At 52.9% G+C, this 26490-nt stretch overlaps 15 protein-coding genes across 15 annotated transcripts; 8 read left to right on the plus strand and 7 right to left on the minus strand.

Moving 5' to 3' along the window:
* Nucleotides 1–1274: 1274 nt before the first annotated feature.
* M409DRAFT_30304 (uncharacterized protein) lies at nt 1275–2045 on the plus strand (the record flags this gene model as incomplete). The annotated part of the gene is made up of 2 exons (XM_033809858.1): nt 1275–1534; nt 1592–2045. 2 exons carry the CDS (start codon nt 1275–1277, stop codon nt 2043–2045), a joined length of 714 nt encoding a protein of 237 aa, XP_033660054.1.
* A 268-nt stretch (nt 2046–2313) lies between these two features.
* Nucleotides 2314–3258, plus strand: M409DRAFT_30305 (uncharacterized protein; the record flags this gene model as incomplete). Its single annotated transcript, XM_033809859.1, has 1 exon — nt 2314–3258. The coding sequence occupies one exon, from the start codon at nt 2314–2316 to the stop codon at nt 3256–3258; it is 945 nt and encodes a 314-aa protein (XP_033660055.1).
* Nucleotides 3259–3370: 112 nt separating this feature from the next.
* M409DRAFT_71182 (uncharacterized protein) lies at nt 3371–4495 on the minus strand (the record flags this gene model as incomplete). The annotated part of the gene is made up of 4 exons (XM_033819062.1): nt 3371–3620; nt 3677–4206; nt 4259–4401; nt 4480–4495. The coding sequence occupies 4 exons, from the start codon at nt 4493–4495 to the stop codon at nt 3371–3373; spliced, it is 939 nt and encodes a 312-aa protein (XP_033660056.1).
* Nucleotides 4496–4999: 504 nt separating this feature from the next.
* M409DRAFT_30307 (uncharacterized protein) lies at nt 5000–5720 on the plus strand (the record flags this gene model as incomplete). Its single annotated transcript, XM_033809860.1, has 4 exons — nt 5000–5100; nt 5148–5336; nt 5393–5558; nt 5619–5720. 4 exons carry the CDS (start codon nt 5000–5002, stop codon nt 5718–5720), a joined length of 558 nt encoding a protein of 185 aa, XP_033660057.1.
* Nucleotides 5721–5931: 211 nt separating this feature from the next.
* On the minus strand, nt 5932–7268 carry M409DRAFT_30308 (uncharacterized protein; the record flags this gene model as incomplete). The annotated part of the gene is made up of 2 exons (XM_033809861.1): nt 5932–6967; nt 7015–7268. 2 exons carry the CDS (start codon nt 7266–7268, stop codon nt 5932–5934), a joined length of 1290 nt encoding a protein of 429 aa, XP_033660058.1.
* Nucleotides 7269–7778: 510 nt separating this feature from the next.
* On the plus strand, nt 7779–9341 carry M409DRAFT_71184 (uncharacterized protein; the record flags this gene model as incomplete). The annotated part of the gene is made up of 1 exon (XM_033819063.1): nt 7779–9341. The coding sequence occupies one exon, from the start codon at nt 7779–7781 to the stop codon at nt 9339–9341; it is 1563 nt and encodes a 520-aa protein (XP_033660059.1).
* Nucleotides 9342–10911: 1570 nt separating this feature from the next.
* Nucleotides 10912–11859, plus strand: M409DRAFT_30310 (uncharacterized protein; the record flags this gene model as incomplete). The annotated part of the gene is made up of 1 exon (XM_033809862.1): nt 10912–11859. One exon carries the CDS (start codon nt 10912–10914, stop codon nt 11857–11859), a length of 948 nt encoding a protein of 315 aa, XP_033660060.1.
* A 773-nt stretch (nt 11860–12632) lies between these two features.
* M409DRAFT_30311 (uncharacterized protein) lies at nt 12633–13106 on the plus strand (the record flags this gene model as incomplete). Its single annotated transcript, XM_033809863.1, has 1 exon — nt 12633–13106. The coding sequence occupies one exon, from the start codon at nt 12633–12635 to the stop codon at nt 13104–13106; it is 474 nt and encodes a 157-aa protein (XP_033660061.1).
* A 643-nt stretch (nt 13107–13749) lies between these two features.
* Nucleotides 13750–14273, minus strand: M409DRAFT_30312 (uncharacterized protein; the record flags this gene model as incomplete). Its single annotated transcript, XM_033809864.1, has 4 exons — nt 13750–13813; nt 13865–14000; nt 14055–14153; nt 14255–14273. 4 exons carry the CDS (start codon nt 14271–14273, stop codon nt 13750–13752), a joined length of 318 nt encoding a protein of 105 aa, XP_033660062.1.
* A 1435-nt stretch (nt 14274–15708) lies between these two features.
* Nucleotides 15709–17202, plus strand: M409DRAFT_61003 (uncharacterized protein; the record flags this gene model as incomplete). The annotated part of the gene is made up of 2 exons (XM_033814632.1): nt 15709–17040; nt 17098–17202. The coding sequence occupies 2 exons, from the start codon at nt 15709–15711 to the stop codon at nt 17200–17202; spliced, it is 1437 nt and encodes a 478-aa protein (XP_033660063.1).
* A 768-nt stretch (nt 17203–17970) lies between these two features.
* On the plus strand, nt 17971–19332 carry M409DRAFT_30314 (uncharacterized protein; the record flags this gene model as incomplete). Its single annotated transcript, XM_033809865.1, has 8 exons — nt 17971–18018; nt 18070–18172; nt 18230–18253; nt 18305–18712; nt 18764–18788; nt 18845–18980; nt 19036–19121; nt 19176–19332. 8 exons carry the CDS (start codon nt 17971–17973, stop codon nt 19330–19332), a joined length of 987 nt encoding a protein of 328 aa, XP_033660064.1.
* Nucleotides 19333–19676: 344 nt separating this feature from the next.
* M409DRAFT_30315 (uncharacterized protein) lies at nt 19677–20916 on the minus strand (the record flags this gene model as incomplete). Its single annotated transcript, XM_033809866.1, has 3 exons — nt 19677–20596; nt 20645–20767; nt 20832–20916. 3 exons carry the CDS (start codon nt 20914–20916, stop codon nt 19677–19679), a joined length of 1128 nt encoding a protein of 375 aa, XP_033660065.1.
* A 145-nt stretch (nt 20917–21061) lies between these two features.
* Nucleotides 21062–22765, minus strand: M409DRAFT_30316 (uncharacterized protein; the record flags this gene model as incomplete). The annotated part of the gene is made up of 1 exon (XM_033809867.1): nt 21062–22765. The coding sequence occupies one exon, from the start codon at nt 22763–22765 to the stop codon at nt 21062–21064; it is 1704 nt and encodes a 567-aa protein (XP_033660066.1).
* Nucleotides 22766–23379: 614 nt separating this feature from the next.
* On the minus strand, nt 23380–24192 carry M409DRAFT_30317 (uncharacterized protein; the record flags this gene model as incomplete). The annotated part of the gene is made up of 1 exon (XM_033809868.1): nt 23380–24192. The coding sequence occupies one exon, from the start codon at nt 24190–24192 to the stop codon at nt 23380–23382; it is 813 nt and encodes a 270-aa protein (XP_033660067.1).
* A 331-nt stretch (nt 24193–24523) lies between these two features.
* On the minus strand, nt 24524–25630 carry M409DRAFT_71187 (uncharacterized protein; the record flags this gene model as incomplete). The annotated part of the gene is made up of 1 exon (XM_033819064.1): nt 24524–25630. One exon carries the CDS (start codon nt 25628–25630, stop codon nt 24524–24526), a length of 1107 nt encoding a protein of 368 aa, XP_033660068.1.
* Between the last annotated feature and the right edge of the window lie 860 nt (nt 25631–26490).

Genomic DNA, 26490 nt, shown 5'->3' on the forward strand with positions numbered 1-26490 from the left:
CCAAGTACGACGTCTTCCGCTATGATGATGTCTATCATGACGATGTGCAAGGGGCGGCGAGTGCTGCCTTGGACCGTCGTACGGAGAGGTTGGCCTCCATGCTGAATTGGAGACGCTGCGAAAGCATCACACAGACCCCATCCGTATAGCAGACTCCTCTGCGAGACACAAAGTAGCGGTTCTCTCGAGATGGCCACCGATAGATTCCGTTGGATGCCTCTCAATATTTCTCGATATCGGCATGAATAAGAACGTTCTCCAAACGGATTTGAGGTCTTGCTTCTCGGGCTCTCCTGCTTGAGAGATGCCGACCTGAACACAGTCAACGGCTGCGGTTATCCTGTAAGAAGGTCAAAGATCCTTTGACTTGTCAAGATGGGTGCCAAACAAACGCTTGACCGCTTGGAGACGAAGGCTGCACCAAAGTTGAAACATGGAAAACCGAAGTAACTTTGGAAAAGGGACTGAAGCCGGAGCCACTTGGAAAAAATCCGCGAGAGTTGTCCAGAGCTAGCATTGTGCGGTCCCGATTGCTGTCCATCTAGGGTGAAGATCAAGAGCTGACGACCATAAGGCTGCAAATCTCTATTGGTCATTGAGCACGTTTGGTATTCCGTATCATTCAGCTTCTGCTCGATGCTTAGTCCTCAACCTTAGATCGTGCGAGGCATTCGGTCATTAGATTTCGGTGGCGCTAATCCGGGTGGAGTAGCGGCCACATGCAGTCTAGCGAAGCCTTGACCCAACGCAGTAGTGGGCTAACGAAGCTAGTATCGAATTGGCGCTTCTCTTCGCTGACATGTGATGTTACTAAGGTCTTCTCAATCACTCAAGCTTCAACAGGATAATGACTACTTCGCTCGGCCCGTGCAACGAACTGCCCTCACGTGGGGAAGGAGTCGACTCCAGCCAATTGGCAGGAGTAATAGACTACAACATAGGGCACTTCCAAGATCCATCTAGCCTGAAACGCCCTCATGCGCCCTGCCATCCCCTCTTCCCCCAAACATGTTGACCCGGACGTTGGCAATGGTCAAGCATGAAGCGTCGTCAACAGGATCGCGATGCCGTGAATGACTTTTACAGTTTAGTAAAGCCGAGAGCGGGCTGTCGCTAGGAGATTGCGTAGCGCAACAATTCGAGAGCCTGTTGATAGACTGACTTCGAGGCTGTATGAACGTTGTTTCTTGCTGGATTGGGAAATGTAAAGTGGCCCATGAAGCTTGCAACACGTAATTCAACTCGATCAATAACCTCCCAGCCGTGTCATTACAATGTCTTGCCAGCTGTCACCCTCAGCTTCACCAGACTCAATGCCTGCTGAAGTTGATGACATGGACAACTGGCTGGTGTTTCTCAAGGACTACATTTCCCCGCGGCCGGCCTCGTTGGTAGAACTCTGCGGGGAGCACGAGGAGGTGCGGAAGCAGAGGCGGACGAGTCAAGACTCGTCCATTGTAAAGTCTCCTCTCCTGGAAGATAAAGCAAAGGAGGACGACGGGAAAACGCGCAGGCAGGCGCAAAACAGGGCGGCGTAAGTCAGATAAGGCTCGAGCTTACCTGACCGTGAGATCTAATCAGCAAGCTGCAGTCAACGCGCTTTTCGTCAGCGGAAGGAACAATACACCGAAGAACTAGAGAATGCGAACGAGGACCTTAGGAACACACTAGCCGCCACCCGCTTGGACCATCTTGCGTTGAAACAAAGATTACTCCGAGCTCAGATCAACAGCCAAGTCCTATCGGCAGTCCTACTGTCGTCGCAGTCGGTCTTCAATCCGAACATGAACGACAGTCTCAAAGACGAAGGCGTGGTCGAGGATTCGGTCATGACAGAGGGTGGTTCTGACCTGCTGCAGCTGAGTGAAGTGTGGAAGATGAAGAGGATTCAAGAAGCATTCGCCAAGGACACGGTCAATATAGGCCACCTTTCAATGAAGCTCGTGGATGCTGCGGTTCTCGGAAGAATGCCGGTCGGCAATGCGAAAGGCGAAGTGATGCGGATAATAGAAGAGCTCGAGTCTGCAACTTCAGGTATCGCATAGGGGTCATATTACGACATGGTCTGCAAATACAAACATGTCTGGTGACATCGCCAGGGTCCTTTACCGTAGAGAGGAGCGTTCTTGGTAGTACATTTATCGGGTCAATGTCATTTCTCGGCGTACGCTAAAGGCTTACTCTTTGCTGACCTTCGACTTCCTGCATCGGCCGAACTGTATAAGAGAGTGCCAAGGTAATGCTTCCACGCCGTACCTCATACAGTATCAAATTCCTCAGCGTTGCAGCTTCCTCGATCGATCTCGGACCACGATGAAGGCGTTCAGAGCAACGAAGTCGTCCACAACGACGCCCTCGCTCACACTGCAGACAGTCCCCATCCCCAAGCCAAACGCCCAGCAGGTTCTCATCAGGATCAAAACTTCGGCAGTTCAGCCATCGGATATACTCAACGCGAAGGGGGAATTTCCCCAGACAACGTTCCCTCGCACGCTCGGACGGGACTTTGCATGCGTAATCATCGACGGTCCGCCGCATTTGCTGAAGAAAGAAGTGTTCGGCACCAGCGGTGCCTCATTTTCTTTCACTGAAGATGGCGCACATGCGGAGTATGCCATAGTTCCCGCGAACGGATTCTGTCTGAAACCACCGTCGCTAGACTGGGTACAAGCTGCTCTGGTCGGGGTGCCGTGTTCGACAGCCTTGCAGATCATGGAGCGAAGCGGACTCAAGGCTGGAGAGAGCATCTTGGTACTCGGCGGCAATGGCTCGGTCGGCAGCTGGGTATCATGGCTTGCAAAAGCAAGATCTAGACAGGTCATCACTGTGGGCAGACACGGGGCCGACATCGATTCGACGAAAGATCCAAAGCTAGAAGGCGTGGCCGCGTTAACGAATGGAAAAGGCGTCGATGTTGTTGTCGACACTGTGGGAGACGTCGCTTTGATACGAGCTGCAACAGAACAGATGATCCACAGTGGTAGACTTGTGTCCATTATGGCTCCGCGCACTGGGAGTACAGACGTGACGTTCGATCTGTTCTCGTTTTACCGCAGGGAGCTGAGCTTCTTGAGTTGCAACACCGCCGACTACACGCAAGCATACATGACGCGCCTGTTGAACGAGAAGTTACTGCCGCTGCTCAAAGGCAATACGGAAAACATGCCGAAGGTGAAGGCGACGGAAATCTCCCTTGGCCAGGTTGCGGAGGCGTACGATGGCAGCATCCGTAAAGCAGTGATAGTGTGTGACGCTTGATATAACGCAAGAAATCTGAGCATGTTGCAAAATATAGCTCTGCATTCTTTGTTATTAACGAGGACTTGATGAATACTACTAGCCTGTGATTGTATCGTCGCCGCAATTCCCTTTACTTGCCAGCTGGTACTGGACGATCAACATCTGACCCCAGAACATGCTCGGCTTCCTCCCGCCTCAATGCAGCAGCCTCTTCATTTGTCACCAAGACAAACTCGTGCTCGGGGAGCTTAATTCCGGACTTGACGTTGTACTTCTGAGCTGTAGCCTGATCCACTTTCCCCAAGTCGACTACCAATGAAGCCTTCACACCGAAGACTGGGTCGTGCGGCTCATAGGGGTCTCCACGAAGAGGCAAGGCTCTGTAAGTGTCAAGTCAGCAAAGTACTCGCCTTGGAGCAAATTTAGATATCTCTACGTGATGTACTCATCGAAGCCGTCCTTCTCCATCAAAAAGTGGATGTGAGCTGGTCTGTAGGGATGGTTCCCATGGCACGAAGAAAGCCCCCCTGACCTTTCTGTTAGACGGGCCGACTGAATCATGATTGGGTCACTTACTACTGGCCCGTCTACGGGGACGGGGTAAGAGACCGGAACAATCCCTTTGAACCAGAACTCGCCATTTGCATTTGTGTGTAAAATGGCACGTCCATGAGGTCCGTCACGATTGGCGTACTGCACATCGTAAAACCCGTGCGAATCTGTTTCCCACACATCCGCTGCCACGTCTTCGACAGGTCGCCCTTTCATATCAAGAACTTTGCCGACCACCAGCAATGGGTCACCATCTGGATCGCTGTTAATATCTCCGCCATTCGACGTGTCTGCGGCATCATCGGTGTGAAATGGTCCCAGGACAGTGCCTTCGGTAGCGCCTTTGGGCTTGGGATGATCAAGAGCATCGACAAGGAGGGAAAGGCCGATGACATCAGAGAAAAGCACGAACTCCTGGCCAACAAGGATCAGCTATAGAATATGTGAACGTGCTAGACGACTGTACCTGACGTGTCTTGGTGCATTTCTGCCCAACCTCTGTCATAAAGTTGATGGCCGTCTCCCACTCGGCCATGCTCAAACGCGTCTCTCGTGCGTAGTCGTGGATATACGACACAAGACGGCTGATGAGGTACTTCAACCTTTCGTCTTTGCAGCCGGAGTTGATGAGATTCACGTTTTAGGTGATGTTCTCCATGTTCAAGTCCTTCATCTCAGGATAGCCACATTGTGATGAATCCATGATGGCAAGAGAGAATGAATCGAGTGCCGAAGTGGGTTGAGTGACTCGCTGCGAGGAAAAATAGATCCGTATCGAATTCTAGAGATCTGTGAAAGTTTTGGTGATACAGGGAGACTGAACGACAACGCGACTCGCGGCGGTGATGCGTTGATTAGTAAAACGCCGTTCGGCACAAGGAAACGAGGGGAACATCTGTTGTCATTCCTCCAAATGTGAGCATTACCATTGTCCAGTGATTACGTTGCATCTGGAAGTGGCTTCTTGTCGTAGCCCGATTCCAGCCGTGTTCGATGACACACGTTGTAGTAAGGAGAGTCTCGGAGATGGCTGAATGACAGGCTTTCCGCTTTAGCCACCAAAACCGCAATACGCGCTCCGGTAGAGCTTGTCATTCCAGTGACAACCTCTCCTGCAAGACCACTCTTAAACAAATAGATCTCCAGGCCCCATCTCAGGGGTACCACAAGATATCAATCTCTGCATCACAGTCGCCAGGTTTCAGTCATGAACCGACTCGGCCTCCTTGCTCCCTCGGAGCTCACGCCTGCACAGGGAGAGGCTTACGATGTGATGCACAAATATACAACGGCAAACTACGGTGACAGGTATGAATTTTTCTGATGTATCCAATACATACTAAACAAGTAGACAGGTTCATCTACCTCGACAACCAATCTCGATTCGTAGGCCCCTTTGGAGCCCAAATCCACCACCCCGAGGTCGCCAAAGCCTTCATCCAGTTCGCAACATCTCTCCGAAGAATTCCAGATTTTCCACATGAAGTACGTGAGGTCGCCATCCTGGCGGTGGGCTCTCGCCTTGGGCCAGCATACGAGTCATAGTACGAGTATACCATGTTTCTCTTCACACAGCGTCGTTCATCTCACGTGGATACAGCGCGCACGAGAGCCTTTCAGGCTTTACCGAAGCAGAGCAACATCAACTCCATGAGGGAACTTGTCCCGCACATTTTTCAGACAAGCAGAAGGTTGCGTACAAAGTAGCCATCGAGCTTGGAAAGTCTGGACCGTCGCCATCAGCGCTTTGGGAGGAGGCAACAAGTGTAAGCTGCCTGCGTAGAATCTTCAAGGATGTGCTCACTGATACTGAATGATCTCCTCAGGTCTTAGGCATCCACGGTGCTACCGCTCTGGTCCACTACGTTGGCTTCTACGCATATGTGTCCACGGTGCTCAATGGGTTCGATGCTAAAGTACCTTCTTAGCTATGAAACATCGACTAGTTGCCATAACCATCAAAATAAAGTCTGCAAGTGGGCGGTGGAAAAGATTTCAGCAAGCGACTCGATGGTGACAAGACATGTGAAGCATTTAATGGCAGCTACTCGCGCTTTGCCCAGACATCGGCCAATGAACTCTTGAGACCAGAATGTGAGATGGTCTCCGATGTCACATTTATGCCTGCTCTATCTTTGGCTACAGTCTGGCTTGCGAAACTTGGGTATTCTCGGCCAGCACCTGCTCGAACACCTTATCAACATCATGCTCATGAATCCAGTACGGATCTGCCCTCTTCTTCATCCTCTCCCTCAGCTGTTCGTCAGTTTCCGCCATGCCCAACCGCTTGATCGCATTCTCATTGTTTGCATGAACAGTATTCAGTACGCGATCCGTGTGTGGCTTTCTTGTAGCTTCGTACAATCTCAACGCTCCGGTGATGTCAGCCTTGGACGGCTTGGGTGAGCCAGGCGGGTATGCAGTAAGAATCGCCCGAGCGAAAGCCCATGCATCGTCCAAGGCCAAAGATCCTCCGGCAGCGAAAGCTCCACCATGTGCATGTGCAGCATCGCCGGCGTATGTCACTTGTCCATCTCCATGAACCCATGTATCGAGGCTGGACGCAAAGGTATTTGGATACAAGCGAGTGTACGGCGATGCATCAATCATCTGTCGAATAGCAGGGTGCCAGTCTTTATAATAGTCCTTAAATACTGCCAAATCACCGTCCGAGTTCCATGTTGCGTCTCTGAAAGGAGCATCTGGTGCGTTTGGGTCGGTGTAGTTGCCGCCGACGATCGTGAATTGATCCTTGCCGAGTTTCGAACTAAAGAACGTTCTCTCTGGTCCCCACCAGTGATAGGCCTCATCGAGAACGCCAGGTATGTGTGAGACAAGCTGTGTATCGAAAACGGAACGGAAGGCTACCCATCCAGTCCACTTTGGTGCAGAACTTGGAACGAAAGATCGTCGAACGGCCGATTGAATCCCATCAGCTCCTAGTAGCACATCTGCTGCTGCAGTGCTGCCATCAGTAAAGGTGATCTGAAGTTCCTCTGTATCTGGCAAAGAGGCGACAAATTGGAAAGCTTTCTTGAGATGAATGGTTTCTGGCTTAACGTGGGCGACGAGAGCCTGTTGTAAATGGGCCCGGTAGAAGCGGCTTGTTCGATAACGATACTCAATCTCGCCATGGTGTTGGTCAACGGAGATAACTTCGTTCGTCTTCCAGTGTCTACCAAAATCAGCAATGTGAACGACAGCGCAAGCTCCAAATCTTACCTATACACCATGGGATAGCCTGAACTATTTCGAAAGGCTAGTTCGTCGTCAAGAGCTTCGTGGACGCCCAGCCTCTCCAAAGCTTTCATGCCATTCGGGCCAAGTGCGATGCTGGCTCCGATCTCCTTCAGCTCTGTCGCCCTCTCGTAGATCTGTACATCAATACCATGATGCCGCTGGAGTGCAATGGCGGCAGCGAGACCAGCTATGCCAGCGCCGATGACTGCTACACGTAGTTTGTCGGATTCTGCCATGGTGATGCTGTCCGAGTGTTGATACTGGGGAGAAGGAAACGTTCTACCGCAAAGGGTCCAGGTATATGCAGAGCTTATCAGGTTGAGGGGCAATGCTTAGTGGAGGAGCTGGAGACCTGCATGGACGGGAGTAGCCGTGTGGTCGCTAGGGATTAGTGATAATGATATTGCAAGCATGTAGCACGCCATCCATGCCAGCATGATGTCTTGTTGGCCGAAAGCTCCTCTGCCATGGAGACTCTTACTTGAACTCAGGTAACAAGATCCAGGCTTGGCCTCAACTCACGCAAGCACTGGCAAGACTTCTGCTTACCCCTTGGCCGCCGGCCAGGCTCTCGTACGTCGGCCCGCCATTGATCATTCAACATTTGGATGGTGTTATCGGCAAATATGAGGCATGAACTTGAGATCCGCAACGACAGAGATTGACGGACTGAGCTGTCCTGATAAGAAGCTCCAGTCCGGTCCGGCACCATTCCCTTCTTCACCCACGTGGAGACCAGCACCAGCATGTCGAAAGCCGTTGCGACGACCACAGCCTTGCCGGCTGGCGAATCAGCCACTCCAAAGCTGCCTGAGAAGTTCGCCGATGAGAGTTACAAACTCTTCTCCAAGGTCCAGGTCGATGACCCATCCCCAACAGAAGCGGTCCGCCTTCGAAACAAATGTGTCCGATGGATCCTGCCATTCCTTTGCGCCGGTTACCATCTCATGTACGTGGACAAGCAGACTCTCGGTAACTCGGCCATCCTGGGCATCATGGAAGATGCACATCTCAACAGCACACAGTACAACTGGCTGTCCAGCATTTTCTATCTCGGGTATCTCGTTGCCGAATGGCCACAGAATTGGGCACTACAACGGTTTCCTGTCGCTCGCTGGCTAGCTATCAACCTCATCGTCTGGGGAGCGATCCTCCTCCTCCATATCCCATGCGACTCTTTCGCCACTCTCTTCGTCGTCCGCTTCTTGCTGGGTTTGGCAGAAGCGTGCATTGTGCCGGCATTCCTGCTCACTCTCAACATGTTCTTCACATATGATGAACAAGCCGTATTAATGCCTTGTATGTGGGCGATCGGAAACTCGAGTCCCATCACATCGGGTCTCTTGTCGTATGGAGTCCTCTTCATCAAGACTGGAAGCTTCAGCCCCTGGAAATGGTTCATGGTCATCACCGGTGTCCTAACAATCCTTTTTGGGGCTGCTGTCTGGCTTTGGCTTCCCGACAGCCCTATAAACGCACACTTCCTCTCGCAAGAGGAGCGGGCACAAGCTATCCTCAGGATCAAGAGCAACCATTCCGGCATTGAGCAGAAGCGTTTTAAGAAGTCTCAGTTTGTGGAAGCTCTCAAAGACTGGAAAACTTGGCTCTTCTTCCTCCACGCTTGGAGTCAGGAGATGGCCAACGGTTTGACGAATCAATACTCTCTAATCATCAAGTCCTTCGGCTTTACCACTCTGCAGACGACCTTGCTGGGATGTGTCAATGGCGTTACTGCATTTGTGTCGCTTGCAGCGGCAGCCATCATTCTGGCAAAGACAAGGAACTGCCGTGCGTGGCTGTCGGTAGCAGCCTACATTCCGCCCATCATATCTTGCATCTTACTGCTCTCTCTGCCGTGGAGCAATCGCTGGGGCCTCATCGCAGCCATCTGGATTCGCGCCACTGGCGGCATTCCGTACAGCGTGGTCATGATCTGGGCTGCGAACTGCTCAGCCGGGCACACCAAGAAGACCACTGTCATTGGGCTGTACCACGTTGGGTACGGCTTGGGTAACATCCTCTCACCCCAGCTCTTCCAGCCCCAGTACAAGCCAAGGTACATTGTCACCTGGGCGGTCATTCTCGGTATTGCTTGTGTGCTTCCTATGATCATAGTGCTATATCTGCGATGGGGCTTGCAGAAGGAGAACAAGCGGCGGGATGCCCTTGCTGCGCAGGGTCTGATCAACGAAGTCGGAGTGATCAAACACGATTCCGGAAGTGGCGATTCGGATTCGGAAGAAGTTGTCGATGCCAGGCAGTTGGATCTGACGGACCGAGAGAACCTGGCATTCAGATATGTTCTGTAACAAGACGACAGGAAAGAGACAGCTAAGCTACGGACAGTGATTGCCAGGGCTGGCTCCTCATCCTCCCGATCGAGACAATTTGCAGAAACTTGTCAAAATGCGGTGCCCTGGCGCTATCTTTCTATCATTGACCCAACAACAGCCTCCAGAGGGTGGCAGTCCTCAGCATTTCAGTTCAACTTCAACTTTCCTTCAGGCACCCACGGAGATACAAATCCGACTCCTTGAGTTTCTTCGTTCAGCTTGGTCCAAATATCTGTTCAATCTCCCGACCATTGTTCTTGAAGTACCCAATGCAGAGAATGCACCCCTTCGTACAAGCCTCGAGAACATTTCGCAGGGCTGGTCTCCATTCTGCTCGAAACGCCGGACCTTCTGATTCGACAAATGTCGGCTTCCCGTCAAAATTGTCCACGATCTTCTGTCGCAGTTGAGGGGATGATGGCAGCGGGGGTATTGACAGTTTTAGGATGTGCTCGACGCCGCTCTCTGTCTCGTGACGGCGAATCATCTCCATGGCCTTGATGGCCATCTGAATGTCCCCCAGGGCATCAGGGTCCGCGGCAAAGGCCACAGCCCAGACTTCAACTAGGATGCGGTGAACTCGATCCATCGAACGTCAGAAGACGTGACCTCGTTTGGTATTCTGAATGCCTGCCTCATAGCGCACGGCGTCCGAGTACACTGGCAAAAATGTGTTCTTCTCGTCATATGGCTCTTCCATACCCAATGCTGCTATTCAGCCTCCCTGGTGAACGTTTTGTCCAGGCGCCAGTCGTTTATCAACGATAGGAGGATGACCGTTGACGAGATTTTCCAGAAGCTCCTTTGTAAACGTATCCTTCAGTACACCTTCAACATGGATGAGTAACACACCAGCACGAATTTCTTGAATGTTGACGTTGGTCTGTCCAACTTCGAAGGTGTTCCTTGCTTGCCGATAGCTGCTTCGGACTATGCCTCTAGCGGTCAAGAGAATGTAGGCCAGCAGCAGCTTGTATTCAATCTGGAGGAAGCTCTTCGACATGGGAAGAAGCTCGGGCTTCTTGTTGATTTGGTGTGGCATCAGTGGGTTCCATCGATTCAGAGCGGTCAGAAATGTGTCATCCCAGCACAATGGGCCCGCAACGTGCTCCTTCTCGTGGCAATAGCTGCTTCGCCGATCTGTGCAGAAGTGTACTGGCCCCGATTGCACCTCGTTCCAGGCGCATGATTGGACTTGGCCATCATTCGGGCAGAAGGTTGCTCGGACACTCCTTGAGGTGCTAGTCACAAACTTTCCTCACACGTTCTGTCGCGAGGAGGCCGACCAGCCCCAGGGGTACAGCCGTGGCACCCAGTATCGATGACCAGAGACTGTCTGACATCGAAGATGTTGATGAATTTGTTCAAGTTTCGAGAGGAGGAGCTGAGCGTCTTGAGTCTCGCGCCCCCTTGAGGTGGGTGTCACACAACAGGAGGCTGTGCTGGTTCGCACTCAGCCTCCGCCTCCGCCTGCCAATTTTGCTTCCAAGTCTGCACTTCTTCAATTACAAGCCTTTCGACTGCAATTTCCTCCCAGTGCGGCATCATGTTGTCGCAACTCGAACACGACCTCTTACTGGCCGTTCAAGATGGAGACGAAGCTTTGGTCAGGACGCTGTTGGAAGCGGGGGCAGACCCAAATGCCGGTGCTTGGGCGCGATTCGAGCACACTGCAGTCTCCCTAGCCATAGAGAATGGGTACGAGGCAATTTTCGACGAGTTGATCAGTCGTGGGCTCCTCTATGGCATGACCGAGGAGCGGGGACCTCAGAGAATCGCCACGAAATCTTTCCCTAGGGACACATCAATCAAAGCTACTCTGCAAATCTGGATAGCGAATACCATGCCGTCTGTCATTCGTAACATCTCTTCTTCGTGGCTGCCCAATGAAACGCACTCGATGTCACCAGGAGAACGTGCTCTTGAAGCCGTGTTGCGATCTGACGCTGCCACCGAGAGCATGGTCATCAAGCTGCTAGATGCAAACCTGCTAGCATCTCAGCCTTACAGCCACTTAGAAGTCGCTCGAAAGCTGCTCGACCTGGCAATCGAACGCTGTTGGACGACCCTGGCTTCCTACCTGCTCGAACGGGAAGCACCCGTAGACACTGGGCCTTCAGAGATGTCCAAGGAATGTTACTGGCCTTCATTTTTCGGATCAGTGTCTCACACCTTGCCACATATAGATGCAAAGGTCATGCCGGAGCACCTTCTATATCGCAGAAAGGTGATAAGTATTCTTGACGAGTACTACATCGAGCGCTCGATGCAAGTCAGTACATGGGCCAAGGCAGTCAGCTCACGGGTATTCCACGACTTGTCACGATCGAAATCAGAGCAGGAGCGAACAACGGCTAGAGTCATGTTGGATGTCCTCCGAAGAAGCTCAGCCAATCCTTCCAAGCCTGATGACAGTGGTCTCGATGCTTTGTCGTACGCAGTACAGCAAGCATATCCATGCGCGGTGTTTGAAGAAGTGCTACAAGCCTGGTAAGATGCGAGGAGCAAACATAGCATCAACGCGGCTCCCAGAGGCTCTGCAGCGTTGTACATGGCGATGAACAACATAGAGCCTGATCTCACGAGAGTAACAAGGCTACTTGACGTGGGGTTCTCCACAAAGTGGGAAGGCACAGACGGTCGCACGCCTCTGTGGCAAGCAGCATACATGAATGCAGATCGACAAGGGATAGACTTGCTACTAAGCCAAGAAGGAGCCGACCCAGATAATGGTGGGTCGAAAGGGTACCCGCCCATTTTGCGTACCTTGCATGACAACAGCCACGAGAAGTTCGTAGCTTTTCTGGAAGGCGGCGCGAATGCGAATGCACGGGGTTCAGATGACAAGAGCATCCTGCAGGTCGTCTTGGAGCATGATCCCGGCTCAGAAATGCTCAAATGCCAATGTATCGAGAGCCTGCTCCAACACAAAGTTGAAATATGGAACGAACAAACGCAATCAGCACCAGCGTTTGAATTCTAGCACGGCAGTCGAACTCGCCCGGCTTGAGTGACTTGATCCTCCGGCTGATCATCCATCGAATCCCGCCGGACTCACGACAGCAGTGCTATGATAAAGCACTCTGTGCCGCCGCCCGAGCGCCGCGTCCTGGATTGGCAATCTTCGGACGGTGTCTCTTTACCATCTTTCTCCTTCTCGACTTGCGAACCGATCCCTGCGCGGCGACAGACAGGGACGGGACCTTGCTACATTGCATTTGCAGAGGCTGGCATCACATCGACAGCGGCCACAAATGGCGTTCAGACATGGGAGTTCTGCTGGCGAGGGAGGAGATCGACATCAACGCTCGCGATTGGCAAGGCTGCACAACTCTCAGTCTGGCCGTCCAATCGCGTCACAGAGACTTCACTCTCTTGTTGCTGGAGTACGGTGCCGATCCTAACATCAAAGACGACAAAGGCCAAGTACCAATACAAAAGCTTTTTGACGACAAGATCGGCGAATACAGCATTACCTGCAGCCGCGAAGAGGTCGATGGCGACTCGCTAGAGGATTATTACCACGGTGAACGTGGTCAGGCTGGATGGCATTTCGTCTCGAGAAGTCGTCGCATCGACATCATGAAGAGCCTGGACCAGGAAGAGATTTTCCAAGCACTTGTACGAGAGGGCGCCGATCTTGACACGTTGGATATCAATGATCGAAACCTACTGATGTTGGCATGTCTCAGGGGTAACAGCGTACTGGCCGCCAACTTGCTTTATGCAGTTGGAGGATAACGGTCCTCTGGGGTGCTCCGACATCGAGATTCGTTTGGCCAGACGGCCTTTCATCTGGCAGCCAAGAATGGATGTACCAAAGTGATGAGAGTGTTGCTCACGCCCTCGGAATTGTTCAAGCCTACTGCTCCCAATCCCTGGCGAGAGACGGCTGTTCAAAGCGAGAAAGAACTTGCGGCAAGTGAAGTCCCCGCGAACGACGCCCATAGATCCTACAAGGCAGCGCAGCAACAAACAGAGCGATGGGAACTTGCCAATGCGAGCGTTCCAGACTTCCTGAAGGGCAACTTTGTTCCCATGGAACGCCCAGATATGCCTCACATGACCATTGGTGGCAAGGAGCGAGAAACTGAGAGCAGTATGTGTCTTCCAAACTTGGTCGTCGTGGACTGGAGTGCACCCAGACGTGAGGAGACAGTCTTGTCGTATCCAAAATGGACTGGACGGTTAGGAATCAAGACACCTCTGCAGCTGGCAGCCCAGAATGGACATCTGGAGACAGTGAAGCTTCTTGTCAGGGCAGTGAAACTCAATGCTGGAGATATCAGGGTGGCAGCGGAGTTGGCCTTGGAGAAGGATTACTACGACATCCACGCAGAATTGCGATGCTCGCAAGTGCAGCCGTCAAACGGGACGATGTGATTTATTCGAATTCCAGGTCATAAGCTACAGTCTCATCGCAGAAGGCCTCCCGCAGATGATGCCCCCTGTTGCAAAGATCAGGAGGTATGGGAACGAGCACTCAGGGGAATACTTACTCTCTGTGCGCGGGATGGTCGGTGTACACCGCAATGTCCTCCTCCTTGTCGAGGATCGCCACGACCGCCATACCAAAGCCTTTGCATCTATGTTTGGTGACTTCCAGTGGAGGGCCAGGCTGCCACCTTACTAGACCTAGTCAAACCAACTTCAGCGTCAATTACGATCTCGCTGTTCACACATTCTTACCAGGGATCTGCCCAACCATTGCACGACCTTTATTGCTCCACGCAGCGATCTGGGAAGATGAGGCCCCAGGCTTGAGCTTGACGAGAACTGTTACAGCACCTGTCAGAGATATCTAGTTGACATTTCTTGCTATATGTTGTGAAGAGACTCCTTTTCTGCTCAGGCTTGATCAAGGTTTGATGACTGGAGAGGTAGCTTACGCAAATGGTAGATGGGCATGATGACATGAAACCCTTTATTTCCAATGCTGACAGCAGCGGCATGGTTGTTCATTCTTCTTATAATGACATTTCCGGTCGGGCAGACCCCGTCGGGGACATCCCGCGAGAACCCTGAGGCTGAAGGAAATGGTCCTTCGTCAGCAGACTTCCTCTCAGCAACCTCACGTCTTCCTCGTACAGACAACATCATATAGTACCTGCTGCCAATGGATTTACAGTTCAGTACGACAGGAGATCAGCATGGTCACGAAAAAAGGTTTTCCGGCGGTACAGGCGCCGGGGTCATCGACATATGCATGACTTCGTATCCTCCGCAGCAGTACGCTCATGACAGTAACCTGCAATCCCGAGAAGCGATCGTTGGACACAATTCTACCGGTTCAAGCACTCAGACCGATGAGGCAGGAGGTAAGATGAAGAGATGAGAGAGCCTCGAATCAGCCTGAGGAAAAGCGACATCCAGACGCGTCTGCGGTAACAGGGCAGTACCAGGAGGAGCTGCTCTCTTGTGACTTAGGAAACATCTCGCAACAGCACCTCTCCACAGCTGGACTAAGACTTTTAGTGTGAATGTGGATACAGAGGGAAGGATGTCGCATATGTACGAGTCGTACGAGTAATTGTAATCCTTTGACCGTTGATGCAAATGCGCGTCAGTGAGATTGCTACGCGTACAGTGCAGAAATGCGGCTAGTCCTGTGGGCTCTGAGCGAGTGTCTCGAAGAGCATTCGACGCCAAAGTCCCGACATGCCCGTCTTGATGTTTGTCGCGGTGGGATTCATCACAAAATTCTGACTTGCATAACCGCTCTGCTGAAAGGGGAAGTTCCCAAAAGCTAGACACACAAAGGCTTGATTCACGAACCCATTGCACAACGGCGACATGCCGGACTACAACAGACTTTGCGGAGACTTGCCGCTTCAAATCAGCATGATTATTCACACAGACTTCACTTTACGAGTAGCTGTCCAGGCGGCTCACGCCATGCAGCAAGCTCTGGGTCGAACAGCCTGTGTCTTGCACATCCCGCACATCCGCGGCTGTTGCGGCTTGCCAGGGCTGGCGTATAAGGATCATGATCAACTTCGTCCAGAAGAAGTTCGGCGTGAAGAATACGCTCAACGTCTCGCGCAATGCGCTAGATTGACTGCAGCGCCCCTGGGGTCTCCAGAATGTGGCTTCGGTCTTGACGCGGCCCCATAGGACCTCGTGAGTCTAATCTCAGGCTACGCAAATCGAGGGAATGCTTGAAAGAAGAGCCAGTTCGATCTACAACTATTTGGCCCCGTTCTCGTATCAACATAGCGCCATATACGGGTGTCTGCACTTCGGCATCGCAAATCTGTTTCTCATCTCACTTAAACTGTCAAGAAAACTGTTCGCCCATCACGCATGTAATAAATTCAAAGGCTGACACGGCACAGTGGCTAATATGGCCGACGAGAAGTACGACTATGCTGCCGAGCGTCGTGAAGACGTCCCCGACCAGGATGCTGCCGAACATATGAGCATCACTACATACCTCGCAACACGTCTCTCAACTCTAAAGCCTCCCATGACAAGACTCGAGAATCCGATCAAGCTCCTAAGATTACTAAACCGAAAACAATGGCTATTCTTTTCTTGCGCCTTCATCGCATGGAGCTGGGATGCCTTCGACTTCTTTACTGTCTCCCTTACGGTGGCAAATCTCGCGGATACATTTGGCAAGACGAACGCAGACATTACCTGGGGTATCACCCTTGTTTTGATGTTTCGCTCTCTGGGTGCTGTGATATTTGGCCTATTGTCGGACCGGTTCGGAAGGAAATGGCCGTTCGTCGTTAACAATCTTCTCTTTATGGCCCTCGAGCTTGGGACGGGCTTTTGCAACACATACAGACAGTTTCTGGCATGCCGTGCCTTGTTTGGTGTCGCTATGGGTGGCCTATATGGCAACATCGCCGCAATGGCACTTGAAGACTGCCCTCCTAGAGCACGAGGCATCATCTCCGGCATCCTCCAACAAGGATACGCCTTTGGCTACCTGCTGGCGACTGTGTTCTCACGGGCGTTGGTGAATACTACCCCTCACGCATGGCGCCCACTGTACTGGTTTGGAGGAGCCGTGCCAATCCTCATTATTGCCTTTCGTCTGTGCCTTGGCGAGACGGATGCATACATCGAGCGCCAACGCCTGCGAGAGGTATACCCTAACGCAGGCAAGGATTTCGTCAAAGAAGGGCGGGTTGCACTGCAGACTCATTGGTTACTGCTTGTCTATCTAGTGCTACTTATGGCTGGCTTTAACTTCATGTCACATGGGACGCAGGACCTGTATCCAACAATGCTGGTGAACGAGTACAACTTTTCTCCGAACGCCGTTACAGTCACTCAAGTCGTCGCCAACCTAGGCGCAATTGCCGGCGGAACAACCATCGGCTATCTTTCTCAGTCTTTGGGACGCCGTTTCAGTATTATTGTCATTGCAATCATCGGAGGCGCCTTACTTTATCCGTATTCCTTTACTTCTAGCAAGGCCGCTATCGCTGCAGCCTTCTTTGAACAGTTCTGTGTTCAAGGTGCTTGGGGAGTGATCCCTATTCATCTGATGGAACTTAGCCCGGGCAGTCTACGAGTCTTTGTCGTGGGCACATCGTTTCAACTGGGCAATCTGGTCTCATCTGCAAGCTCGACGATCGAGGCGACTATCGGCGAACGATTTCCATTACCTTCGAAGCATCAGAACGGAGAGATTATCTCAAGATATCAGTATGGCAAGGTGGTAAGTATTGTACAAGAGTTGCATCGTCCGCTGTCGAAAGCTAACACTCAACTCTAGATTTGCATATTCGTTGGTTGTGTCTTCGCCTACGTAATTCTCATGACCTTCTTGGGCCCAGAGCGCAGAGGACGGTCCATGGACGTCAACGCCGAGACGAAGTGACCGGTGGACCTGGGGAGGAAGGTATCTCCAAGGAAGCAAAGACACATCGAAGGGATAGTGATAGCCAAGACTTTGAGGCATCAATTGAGGGCGAAGTCGCCTAGCTCGTAGGCAACTTTCACATTTGCCCCCGAATGGATATGCAGCCGCTGTCGTAACGATGTACGTGCCTTTATTTCTAAGTCGACGGAATTCTCACCAAGCCTGTTGACGAGTTTGACACCCAGTCCGTCATAGGCCTCTATCCTTACAAAGGTCCTCTCCAAACAGGGCCGAAAAAGGGCATCTTCAATTCACCTGGAGGTGAACGATTCTGTGGCGCAGCAAAAGCGGTATTGTAGGACAGCGGCTACGATATCCAAGCTCAGTAGTGTGTTGAACTACCACCGGAAGGTAGTGGATCAGGCTGAAGACTCCCTTAGGTAAGCTTCTAGCAAGTCTCGGGGAGATGTTACTATGATTTGCGATTTTCAAGTCTCTATCTTGCACTTTATAACAGGATAGCGGTATTTAAGGCGATTTTGACCGATATAGCATACCTCATCGTCCCCTAATTGTACTTGTTGGACACATTATACGGCCTGCGGAGACAACATAGCCCGATCCCCAGCTCCTAAATGGCGCAAGATTTCGCCGAACAGCCAAGTCCAATATCACCGACAGGTGGATTCGTCGCCGAGTGGTCCCCTATATAACTAACAGGAGAATGAGGCTCAGGAGGGGTGGTTCTTTGGTGTGTCCTCGAAGGTCAGCCTCCATTAATCCGCCATGACGATAAATGAAGAAGAATACATGACGCTCCCCAAGAAGTTTGGAGTCAGAGTACTAGGTCTCAATATTTGTAGTACAATACTGACGATAAAACAGGACGGCAAAGGTGCTTTCAAACGTCCCGAACAGCAGTTTCGGAACTGGATCTCGAGAGATCGTCAAGCAGAGTTTCCCGCCGAGAAGGATCGATATCATCTTTGTAAGTAGAATATGCAGCAGGAGGAAAACCACTGTCTCATGGTCGACTGAAACATAGACGTCTCCTACGCCTGTCCATGGGGTAAGTCGTTTAATCCCACTTTGACACAACCGCTCAATGCTCACATGGCAGCCCACCGCACCCTCATCACTCGAAAGCTCAAAGGTCTGGAAGACATCATTACATTCACCGTCGTCCACTGGGATCTTCGATCGAGAGGCTGGCGCTTCGCAACACCCGAAGAAGCCGAGCCAGAAAAAAATGTGACTCCCGATCCCCTTCATCCAGGCTTCACACATTTGCGAGATGTCTACTTCGAGAGCAAACCAGACTACGACGGTCGATTCACCGTTCCAGTGCTGTATGATAAGAAAAAGAAGCGGATTGTGAGCAATGAGAGTAGAGAGATTATTCGGATGTTGTACTATGAATTCGATCATTTGCTGCCAAGAGAGTTTGCGATGGTTGATCTTCTCCCATCGGAGTTGCAAGATGAGATCGAAGACACGAGTGAGTGGACGTATTTTGGCATTAACGACGGTAAGGAGAACTCTCCCAACTGATAGACGAAAGCCTGCTAATGTGCCGAAGGGGTGTACAAAACTGGCTTCTCCACGTAAGTCTCAACCGCCTTCCAACCCTTGACCTCGACTCCAGCTGACGATGTGCCAGGACCCAGGAGTCATACGACAATAATGTGAAAATCCTATTCAAATCTCTCGATCGAGCAGAGCAGCACCTCGCCACATCCCCCGGGCCCTACTACTTTGGCGAAAACCCCACCGAAGCGGACATTCGCCTCTACGTGGTATACACACTTCCCTTGAACGCCCTCTTTGGAATGAGACTGACAAGAACAATAGACCCTCATCCGCTTCGACATCGTCTACGTTCAGCACTTCAAGTGCAACATCCGGGACATCCGCAGTGGCTATCCAGCCTTGCACAGGTACGTGAATCATCTGACCACTCTCAGGGGAGGCTTGACTCAACATGTTTGCAGATGGCTACGGCATTGCTACTGGACCAACGCCGCCTTCCGCGAGACGACAAATTTCGATCATATCAAGTGCCACTATACCAAGTCGCATCGGATGATCAATCAGGGTGGGATTACGCCTGCTGGACCGTTGCCGCATATCTTGCCGCTTGATGGGTGAGGCTGCCTTGCCGGCGCTGGTTGACAGCAGGCACCGCGGATGAGGTGGCTGCACAGAGATGGGAGAAACGCTGATGAGGAGAAAATTCTGGGTACGAACGTCCTCGTTTCTATCATCATTAATCACGACCTTTCATCTACTTGGGATGCGAACGAAATCGTCAAACTTGCTTTGCCTTGCAATTGTCGCCCCTAGAAGGGCAAGAAACCTGGCTACTTCATCTTCCAATCAATTATATTCCCTCTGGAAGTGACACAGTGGATGATGGCTGTATCAAAACCTCGAGCAAGACCGTTCAGGGACAAAAAGAAGCTTAACATTGTATAGCACGCCCGACAAGATCGTCAAAGCAGCATCCACATCAGGAAAAGCACACCGCACCAAACCACCAGCCCAAGACTCATCCTGTTCCGCTTGGCGCCAGATGTCGAAGCAGATAGCGGCCCAGTCAACGAACTCGACTCAGGCGAAGTCGACGTCCCATCCGCACTCCCCGAATCGTTCTCGCTATCGCCCTGTGCCCCCGCAGACTCCTCTGCAGGCGTAAACTCAAGGCTGCAGTCATCACCCAGGGCAAGCTCATCGCCCGCGGAGTTGGTGACAACAATGGCAAGGCAGGAGAACTCTGGGAGAGCTGATGGGGCTTCTGTGACCGTCACGTTGCTCGTAGTCCACGATGTTGAGGCTATGGTCGTGGTGCCTCTCAGAGTTGCTGTGCAGGTGATGTCTTGTCTACGATTGAGCGCTGGTGCAGCTGTGGTGGTCGTTGGGGTTGCATCTCGACGAAGTGCGGGCGTAGATGACTCTTCGGCTTCGTTGACATGGAGCGTGAGCTTGCAGTTGTCTCCGAGCTCGAGTGAAGCACTGTTTCCATCCTCGGTGAAAGTGGTGGCAGGGCATGTAAACTCCGGCAACGCTTCGCCCGCTTGCTCTTCCTCAGCGTCGAAAACAGTCACAGTAGCTCTCCTCGTCGACGTAACCACCGTAGATCTCGTCTGAACGGCGTTCACGGTCGACGTGACAGAGCACGGCTTCGCAGAGCAATACCCATCCGAGGCACAGTATCCCACAGGAGAGCAGCACTGTCTCTCGCAGCAGTCGTAGTCCTTCCTGCAGGACCCGCCTGCGCAGCATTTCTCGGTGGGGGAGTAGTGGCACTTGCTGGGGTTGATGGCACCGCATGGGATTGAGCCGGAAGGGCAGCAGCCTTCGGCAAAGCATTCGTCTCCTGCTGGGCAGCACTTGGCCATGTTCGAACATAGCACTGTGAGGAGTCAGATTCAGCCCAGCTGTGTTTGACAAGGCTACCTACCATAGCCGGGATCGCAGGTATACTGTCGCTTCTCCAATGGCAATTCGGTGTCGCTCACAAGCACGCCTGGTGAAAGGCTGGTGAAGCCATTCGTAAAGTTTGACCCAAATTCAGACAGCTCCACTGTCCAGTCGGAAAAGCCTTGCCTTGCAGCAGAAGATGCTGCTTAGAACACAAGAGCGAATACCCACTGAAGGGAACTTGAGTTGATAGCCTTCATCGCATGAGAGTTTGTGCCAGGCAGGGCCATGGAATCTGGAGAGAGGCTCCATGGAGTAGGTAAAGCTGAACTCAAGACATAGCCGCCGTGGCTCTCAGCTAAGCCTGGTTCGTGTAACAGCCAAGGAAAGCCATCAATGCAGCTTTCCGCACCTGATCTGAAAATGTGGCTTGCCTGGGGTTGGGATGATGCATCGCTCAGCTAGGCACTCTATCGTTTGATAAGAGGCGATATCTGTCTTTTGCAGACGTTTGTGCGCCAGGCCTCGAAGAGGTGATCGTGGACTGGTCGAGCCTGACGCCAAAGCTGGAGGCTGTTCCGCCGCCCCAGAGGATCTGCGCCGCACATTTTGTATCAGCAGCCGACCTCACAACCAGCCGTTTGAAGTACGCCTCAACCTCGTACTTGGCGAAAGCATCCGTCACATCTTGTCCAACGAGCGCAATCTTGTCCTCTGCGGTAAGGCTGACGCTCAATGCTGCGCATCCCCGGTCCAACATGGCTTCCCAGTCGAGGCTTGACTCGCGGACGTTTATGAAGATGCCTTGGCCCACAAGGTCGTAGTGAGAGTCATCATTGTGTCGCAGGACGAGCAGAACGCTCCATGGCCTTCGGGAGCAGATGACCAGAAGATCGCCTGCCATGGCTTCGGCGCAGAGTAGACCGATCGTTTCAGTTTGGACAGTGAGCTTTCTTGGTGATTGTTCGCGGGGAAAGTCTTCTGATTCTGAAGAGTTCTTTCGGCGAAAAGTTTCGTAGAAGTCATCTCGTGTGCGGCGCTCTTCGATATGGCGCAACGATTCCAACAATGCCGATGTAAGATTGCCCTCGCCGTCTTCGACGAGGCAGCCAATTGGAGTCAGACCTGTGTACTTTTGATCGCTGGTTATGAAGGCAAACTTGCTGTACCGTTTCTCAACACAGGCCTTGGTGAGGCTTGCTGCGTGAAGCTGCCGGTTAGTGACTAAAGTTTCCACTTCGGGCGATGCCAATGACAGCCTGAAGGCCCGGAGCATCGGCTCGATAGTATCGCCCTTCACGTGGTCGACAAGCTGCAATGCCAAATCATAAGCCGAACGCTTGTAGTCCGGCTTGACAGGCTCACATCCCGCCGGCCAACGGATCAGGGCCAGAAGACCATACAGCCGATCTCTTGGATCCGAACAATCAAAGTCCGTGAAACCAGAGAGGGCCTGGTTGAGATCCAGCTTATGAAGCGAAGCAATCACACGGAACATGCTGCTTCCCAACATGTCCCAAATCTCGCGTCTCTGGTGGGGGACCCCGTAGCCACAGATCTTGGTGACTTCGGCCCAGTCATACTTGTCTGAGCCGCAGAGTATCTCGATCTTGTCTTTGGCGGCAAAGAGTTCCTGCACAATCCACAGTCTGCTCCAGTAAGGTCTGGAGCCGAACTTCTCGGTTCTTCGAAACGTTCGCAGCTGGTGGTCGCCAGACTTCGGACTGTGCTCAATAGACCGGCCGTCGAGGAGTGCCTTGCTGTCGTCGCCGTGCTCGCCAAGTGAGGCCAGGACCATGGAGGCGTTCGAGTAGATGTCGAACATGTTCGAGACTTGGATAGCTTTCTCATCCGGGTCGTCTTGATTGATGCAGATGGAGTCGATCCAAACATAACCATCTGGGTAATGGAATCTAGCTTGGTATAAGGCGTAGAAACAATTCCACCTTACGTCGACCGATTGCCCGCTGATCATGATCGGCTTCGGCTCCGGGTCACCCCAGGTATAGGAGACGGCCATGTAAGGAGGAGCGTTCGACAGGGACCAAGTTGACATCTCAACGCCCACTTCGTCGCCAGGATGAGCCGGGGTGAATTGCAGGAGACGTAGTTGTTTCGACGCATTGGCTAGGGGCTCGTAGATGAATTGAGCTTCGGCCATTGCAGAAGCTCTTCTTCCTGCGATGGGTCGTCGGTCTCGCTGCCGCTGAGAATTTCGTTGCTGTTGCCACTGATCATCACCCTCGAAGTGAATGCTTTGTACCTCCCGCAGAAAGGCTGAAGCTGATGAACGGCCAGGTCATGCCATGCCGCAGATGAACGCCACATGGTGTTTGGTTCTATCGCTTGGACGAAGCCAAGAAGAAGTCGGTGGCTCGGTAAACTGATGCCACCGCATGACAAGGGAGCTTGAGCGTCTGATTGCTCTTGCAAAGCGCCAAGTCCTGTCGTGGAACCACATCAAGTCAACCTTCGCCCCCAGCTGTGGCATTGCGCTTTTGGCACCTGGGGCCAAAGGCCGCCGTGGAGGCTTGAATACGAGCAAGGCTGAGTTGTCGGCCTGCGGCGGTGGTGAGGTTGAATGGGCATTGAGAAATCGAGCTTTCCTGTCGTTTCTTAGTAACGTTGTCTCACGAATCAAGATAGTAGATGCTCTGGCCTACGCCTGACCTTACCTTGCCACACTCTGCCACGTCCCCTTTCTCCCACGCATTGACTGGACCCCGTCAACATCACTTCCTCGTCGCCCCACCTCCCCTCACCTCGACCACCGCCTCATCTCCTCCACACCCAAACCACCGCCCCAACACCAACCCCCAAAACACCTACCCACCACCCAACCCTCCCCACCGCCCTCCAAATCTGCCCCCTCGCATTCCTCCGAATCCCCTCCACCAAAACCCTCCTCTCATTTCCCTTCGGAAACTCTTTCCCTACTGGCACATCCTTCCCAAGAAACGCACACAACTCCCCCCACCCACTCTCCCCCAACCTCCACTCCAGCACCACCCTCCCCTGCTCCCTCGCCAACCGCCGAATCCCCTCATGATGCTCCGCATGCACCCTCCTCGCATTCCGCTGAATATCCTGCAGGGTCGGCGCATCGAAATACCCCTTCATATTCTCAGCCATAAGCGCCATATCGCAGCGACCCAGCACCGGCTGCGCGAACCAGTACAGCCAGAAGCCGCGCCAGGAATAGATGAAATTCTCGACGATGGGGACGAAACTCGACATCCACGCCTCGTACTCGCGCTCCGCGAGGATGATCTTCGCGTCCGGGTAGTAGGTCATGAGTTCGTGCCAGAACGCCCAGTAGGGTGCCGAGGTGCCCGCTTGGATGCCCGCGGTGGCGCGGTCGAGGTCGTGTTTGGTGATGGGTTGGTGGTGGTGGAATTTCTTGCGGATCAGTTCGAGCCAGATTTTGCCGTCGCGGGGACGGGAGAAGGTTGCTTCGACGGAGTGGTAGACGGGGTGGTAGCCGAGGGTTTTGAGGGCTTGGGAGAGGGAGAGGGAGGCGGTGCGGGCGAGGCCGAGGGAGATGATTTCGAGTTTGGGAGGGGTGTCATCTTTGTTGAGGGTGGTCATGTTGGCGAGGTGATGGACTTGGATGATGTCTTGTCAAGTGGACGGTGAGTTGGGCGAAAGAAAGAGTGGTATGAGGGTGAGATGAAAATAATGAAACTGCTCAGCAAACACCTTCAGTATAGTCGCTGATAGCTGCTTTCGTATCATATCCTGCTTCCAGCTGGCATGGTCCATCTCGAGGGCTCGTTACTTTTCAGCTGCTGACTCAGAATGAGGATTCTCGAGGGCAAACAACACCACTCACTGAACGAAAAGGAACAGAGCCGCAGAACCCGGGCTTGATAAGCGTCGCAAAAAGCTCTCGTCGCTCCATCCATCGGGATTCCCGAACCTAGATCTCGACAGCCTTCTTCGCCATCTCAAGTGCGCCTTCGAAGGTCTGGTTTCCACCGATGAAGCCGCCGGCGTGGACAAAGATGGCGCCTGGAACTCCAGACACCTTGCTCAAGTCCTCGTCTCTCACACCTCTCCACGCCTCTGGCAAGGCCTTTCGGTTCTCGAAGCTGCCTGGCTCGAGACTGACGGCTCTGATCCGCCACTTGCTGTTGGGCTCGCCATTCTCAGCAAACAATGCATACAGCACCTGGCCGGCACACCCATTCTCCTCCTCCAATGCGTAGAGATGGTCTGACCACGGAACACCTTCAGGTCGATGTGGGATGACGATGATGCGGCCTGATGGGTCGAGTGCGGTGCGGGAGTTGAATGCTCGAGCGACAACGGCTCTCGCGGGCAGCCAAGAGGTGAACTTGTCTGACAGCTCGAGCGAGAACTGCTCTCCCACGAAAGTAGAGGCACGCTGGAACCTCGCATCTTCCTCGTCTTGTGTTTTCTCCGTCTTGGCAGCTGCAGGAGGTGCGCCGTTGGAGGAGACAGCATCGACCAGAGGCGTGATGGGAGCGTGGTTGTAGCGGCCGACCACACTGGCCAGGGAGAAGCCCTTGTCGTTCAGCTTCTTCTCGATGCCTGCCTTTCTCAGCTCTTGCGGGTCGTAGACGGAAATGCCATTGTCGTTGGCATCGAAGGCCTCGATGAGGTCCTCGTACAGCTTCTGGTACAGCAGCTCAGCGTCCGCACTGTCCACATCCAACCCAGTGACTGTCGAAATGATCTTCTTGCCGTAGTGCATCCACACCAGTCCCGCACTGCTTAGCTTGGTGTGCTTTCCAGGAAACGTGGCATTGAACTCACGCTGATGGTGGTCATACCGGCGGAGAGCATCGTCGTGGACGCCTCCCACATCGACTACGATGGTGCAGTCTTTGAGGAGCTCGGGGTCGCGGGTGCGGACGAGCTGGGCGTTTTGGTAGTCGGGGAGCAGGCGCAGGAGGTAGACGGCCAGAGCCTCGTCGGCGTGGAAGTGGCCATTGTGGGTGCCAATGACAGGAGCAGCGGTGCCGTCGGCCATCTTGAGACGCTTGGAGGAGGGCTCCGACATGAAGCGGGCTCGTGGATGGAGCCGGCAGGAGTCTAGTGTGGGTGGGTGAAGGCGGTGAGGGGGTGGTCGGGAGGGGCGATTAGATCCTGGAAAGGAGGTGAAATGCAAATATCGTGTTGTTGGAATGGGCGATATCCTGTATGGGCGTGTCAATGTCGAGCGAATGGCTGGTCGTGCAACACTCATCCAAGCTGTACAGATTCACTTGATGCACCGTGTAAAATTCGGGAAGAGAAATAAACTCCAGCCAATCCAAGACCCTGCAAAGCTAATGCTCGCTTAGATCCATCGCGCCAAGCCTCCACCGGCGGGAGGAACCGGCTTTCACGTGCGCCAGGCGTTCCAGCAACGTGTTCCCTGTTTGTGCCGCGCAGCAAGTGCGACCACCCCGTCACAAGGAAGTCACAAGTTGCTGCCGTGGCGACGACGTGGGTGGCGGCAAACGTCGAGAGACAAGAATTGGACGCCATAAACCTGAAAAGTAGATCAGAAAGGTGGTGAAAGGTGTAGGAGGAACTGGCGTTGGGCTGCTGCAGGACCTGCTTCTCAGGCGGGGAACCATCAATCAAATCGATCAATCAATAATCACCACTCACCACCACCTGATCCTGTCGAATCGCAGGAGTAGAGCAGGCTGGATTGCGTTGGGCAAAGCTGCACGCGACACACTCCTCCCAGATCACGCTCTGTGCTGCAGCTAGCAGAGCTGTTCCGTCAACGACTCCTCCGTCGCCGCCGCCGACCCTGACCGCTCCGCCCAACATTTTGCTAATCAACGCCTAATCAACTTTCGACCGGACTCGCCCTCGCTCCTTAACCACACCTTAATCAATCCTTTGTGGGGTGCCAGCTGGCGCGAG

This window comes from Zasmidium cellare (genome assembly GCF_010093935.1).
Source record: "Zasmidium cellare ATCC 36951 unplaced genomic scaffold M409scaffold_63, whole genome shotgun sequence".
Taxonomy (NCBI): domain Eukaryota; kingdom Fungi; phylum Ascomycota; class Dothideomycetes; order Mycosphaerellales; family Mycosphaerellaceae; genus Zasmidium; species Zasmidium cellare.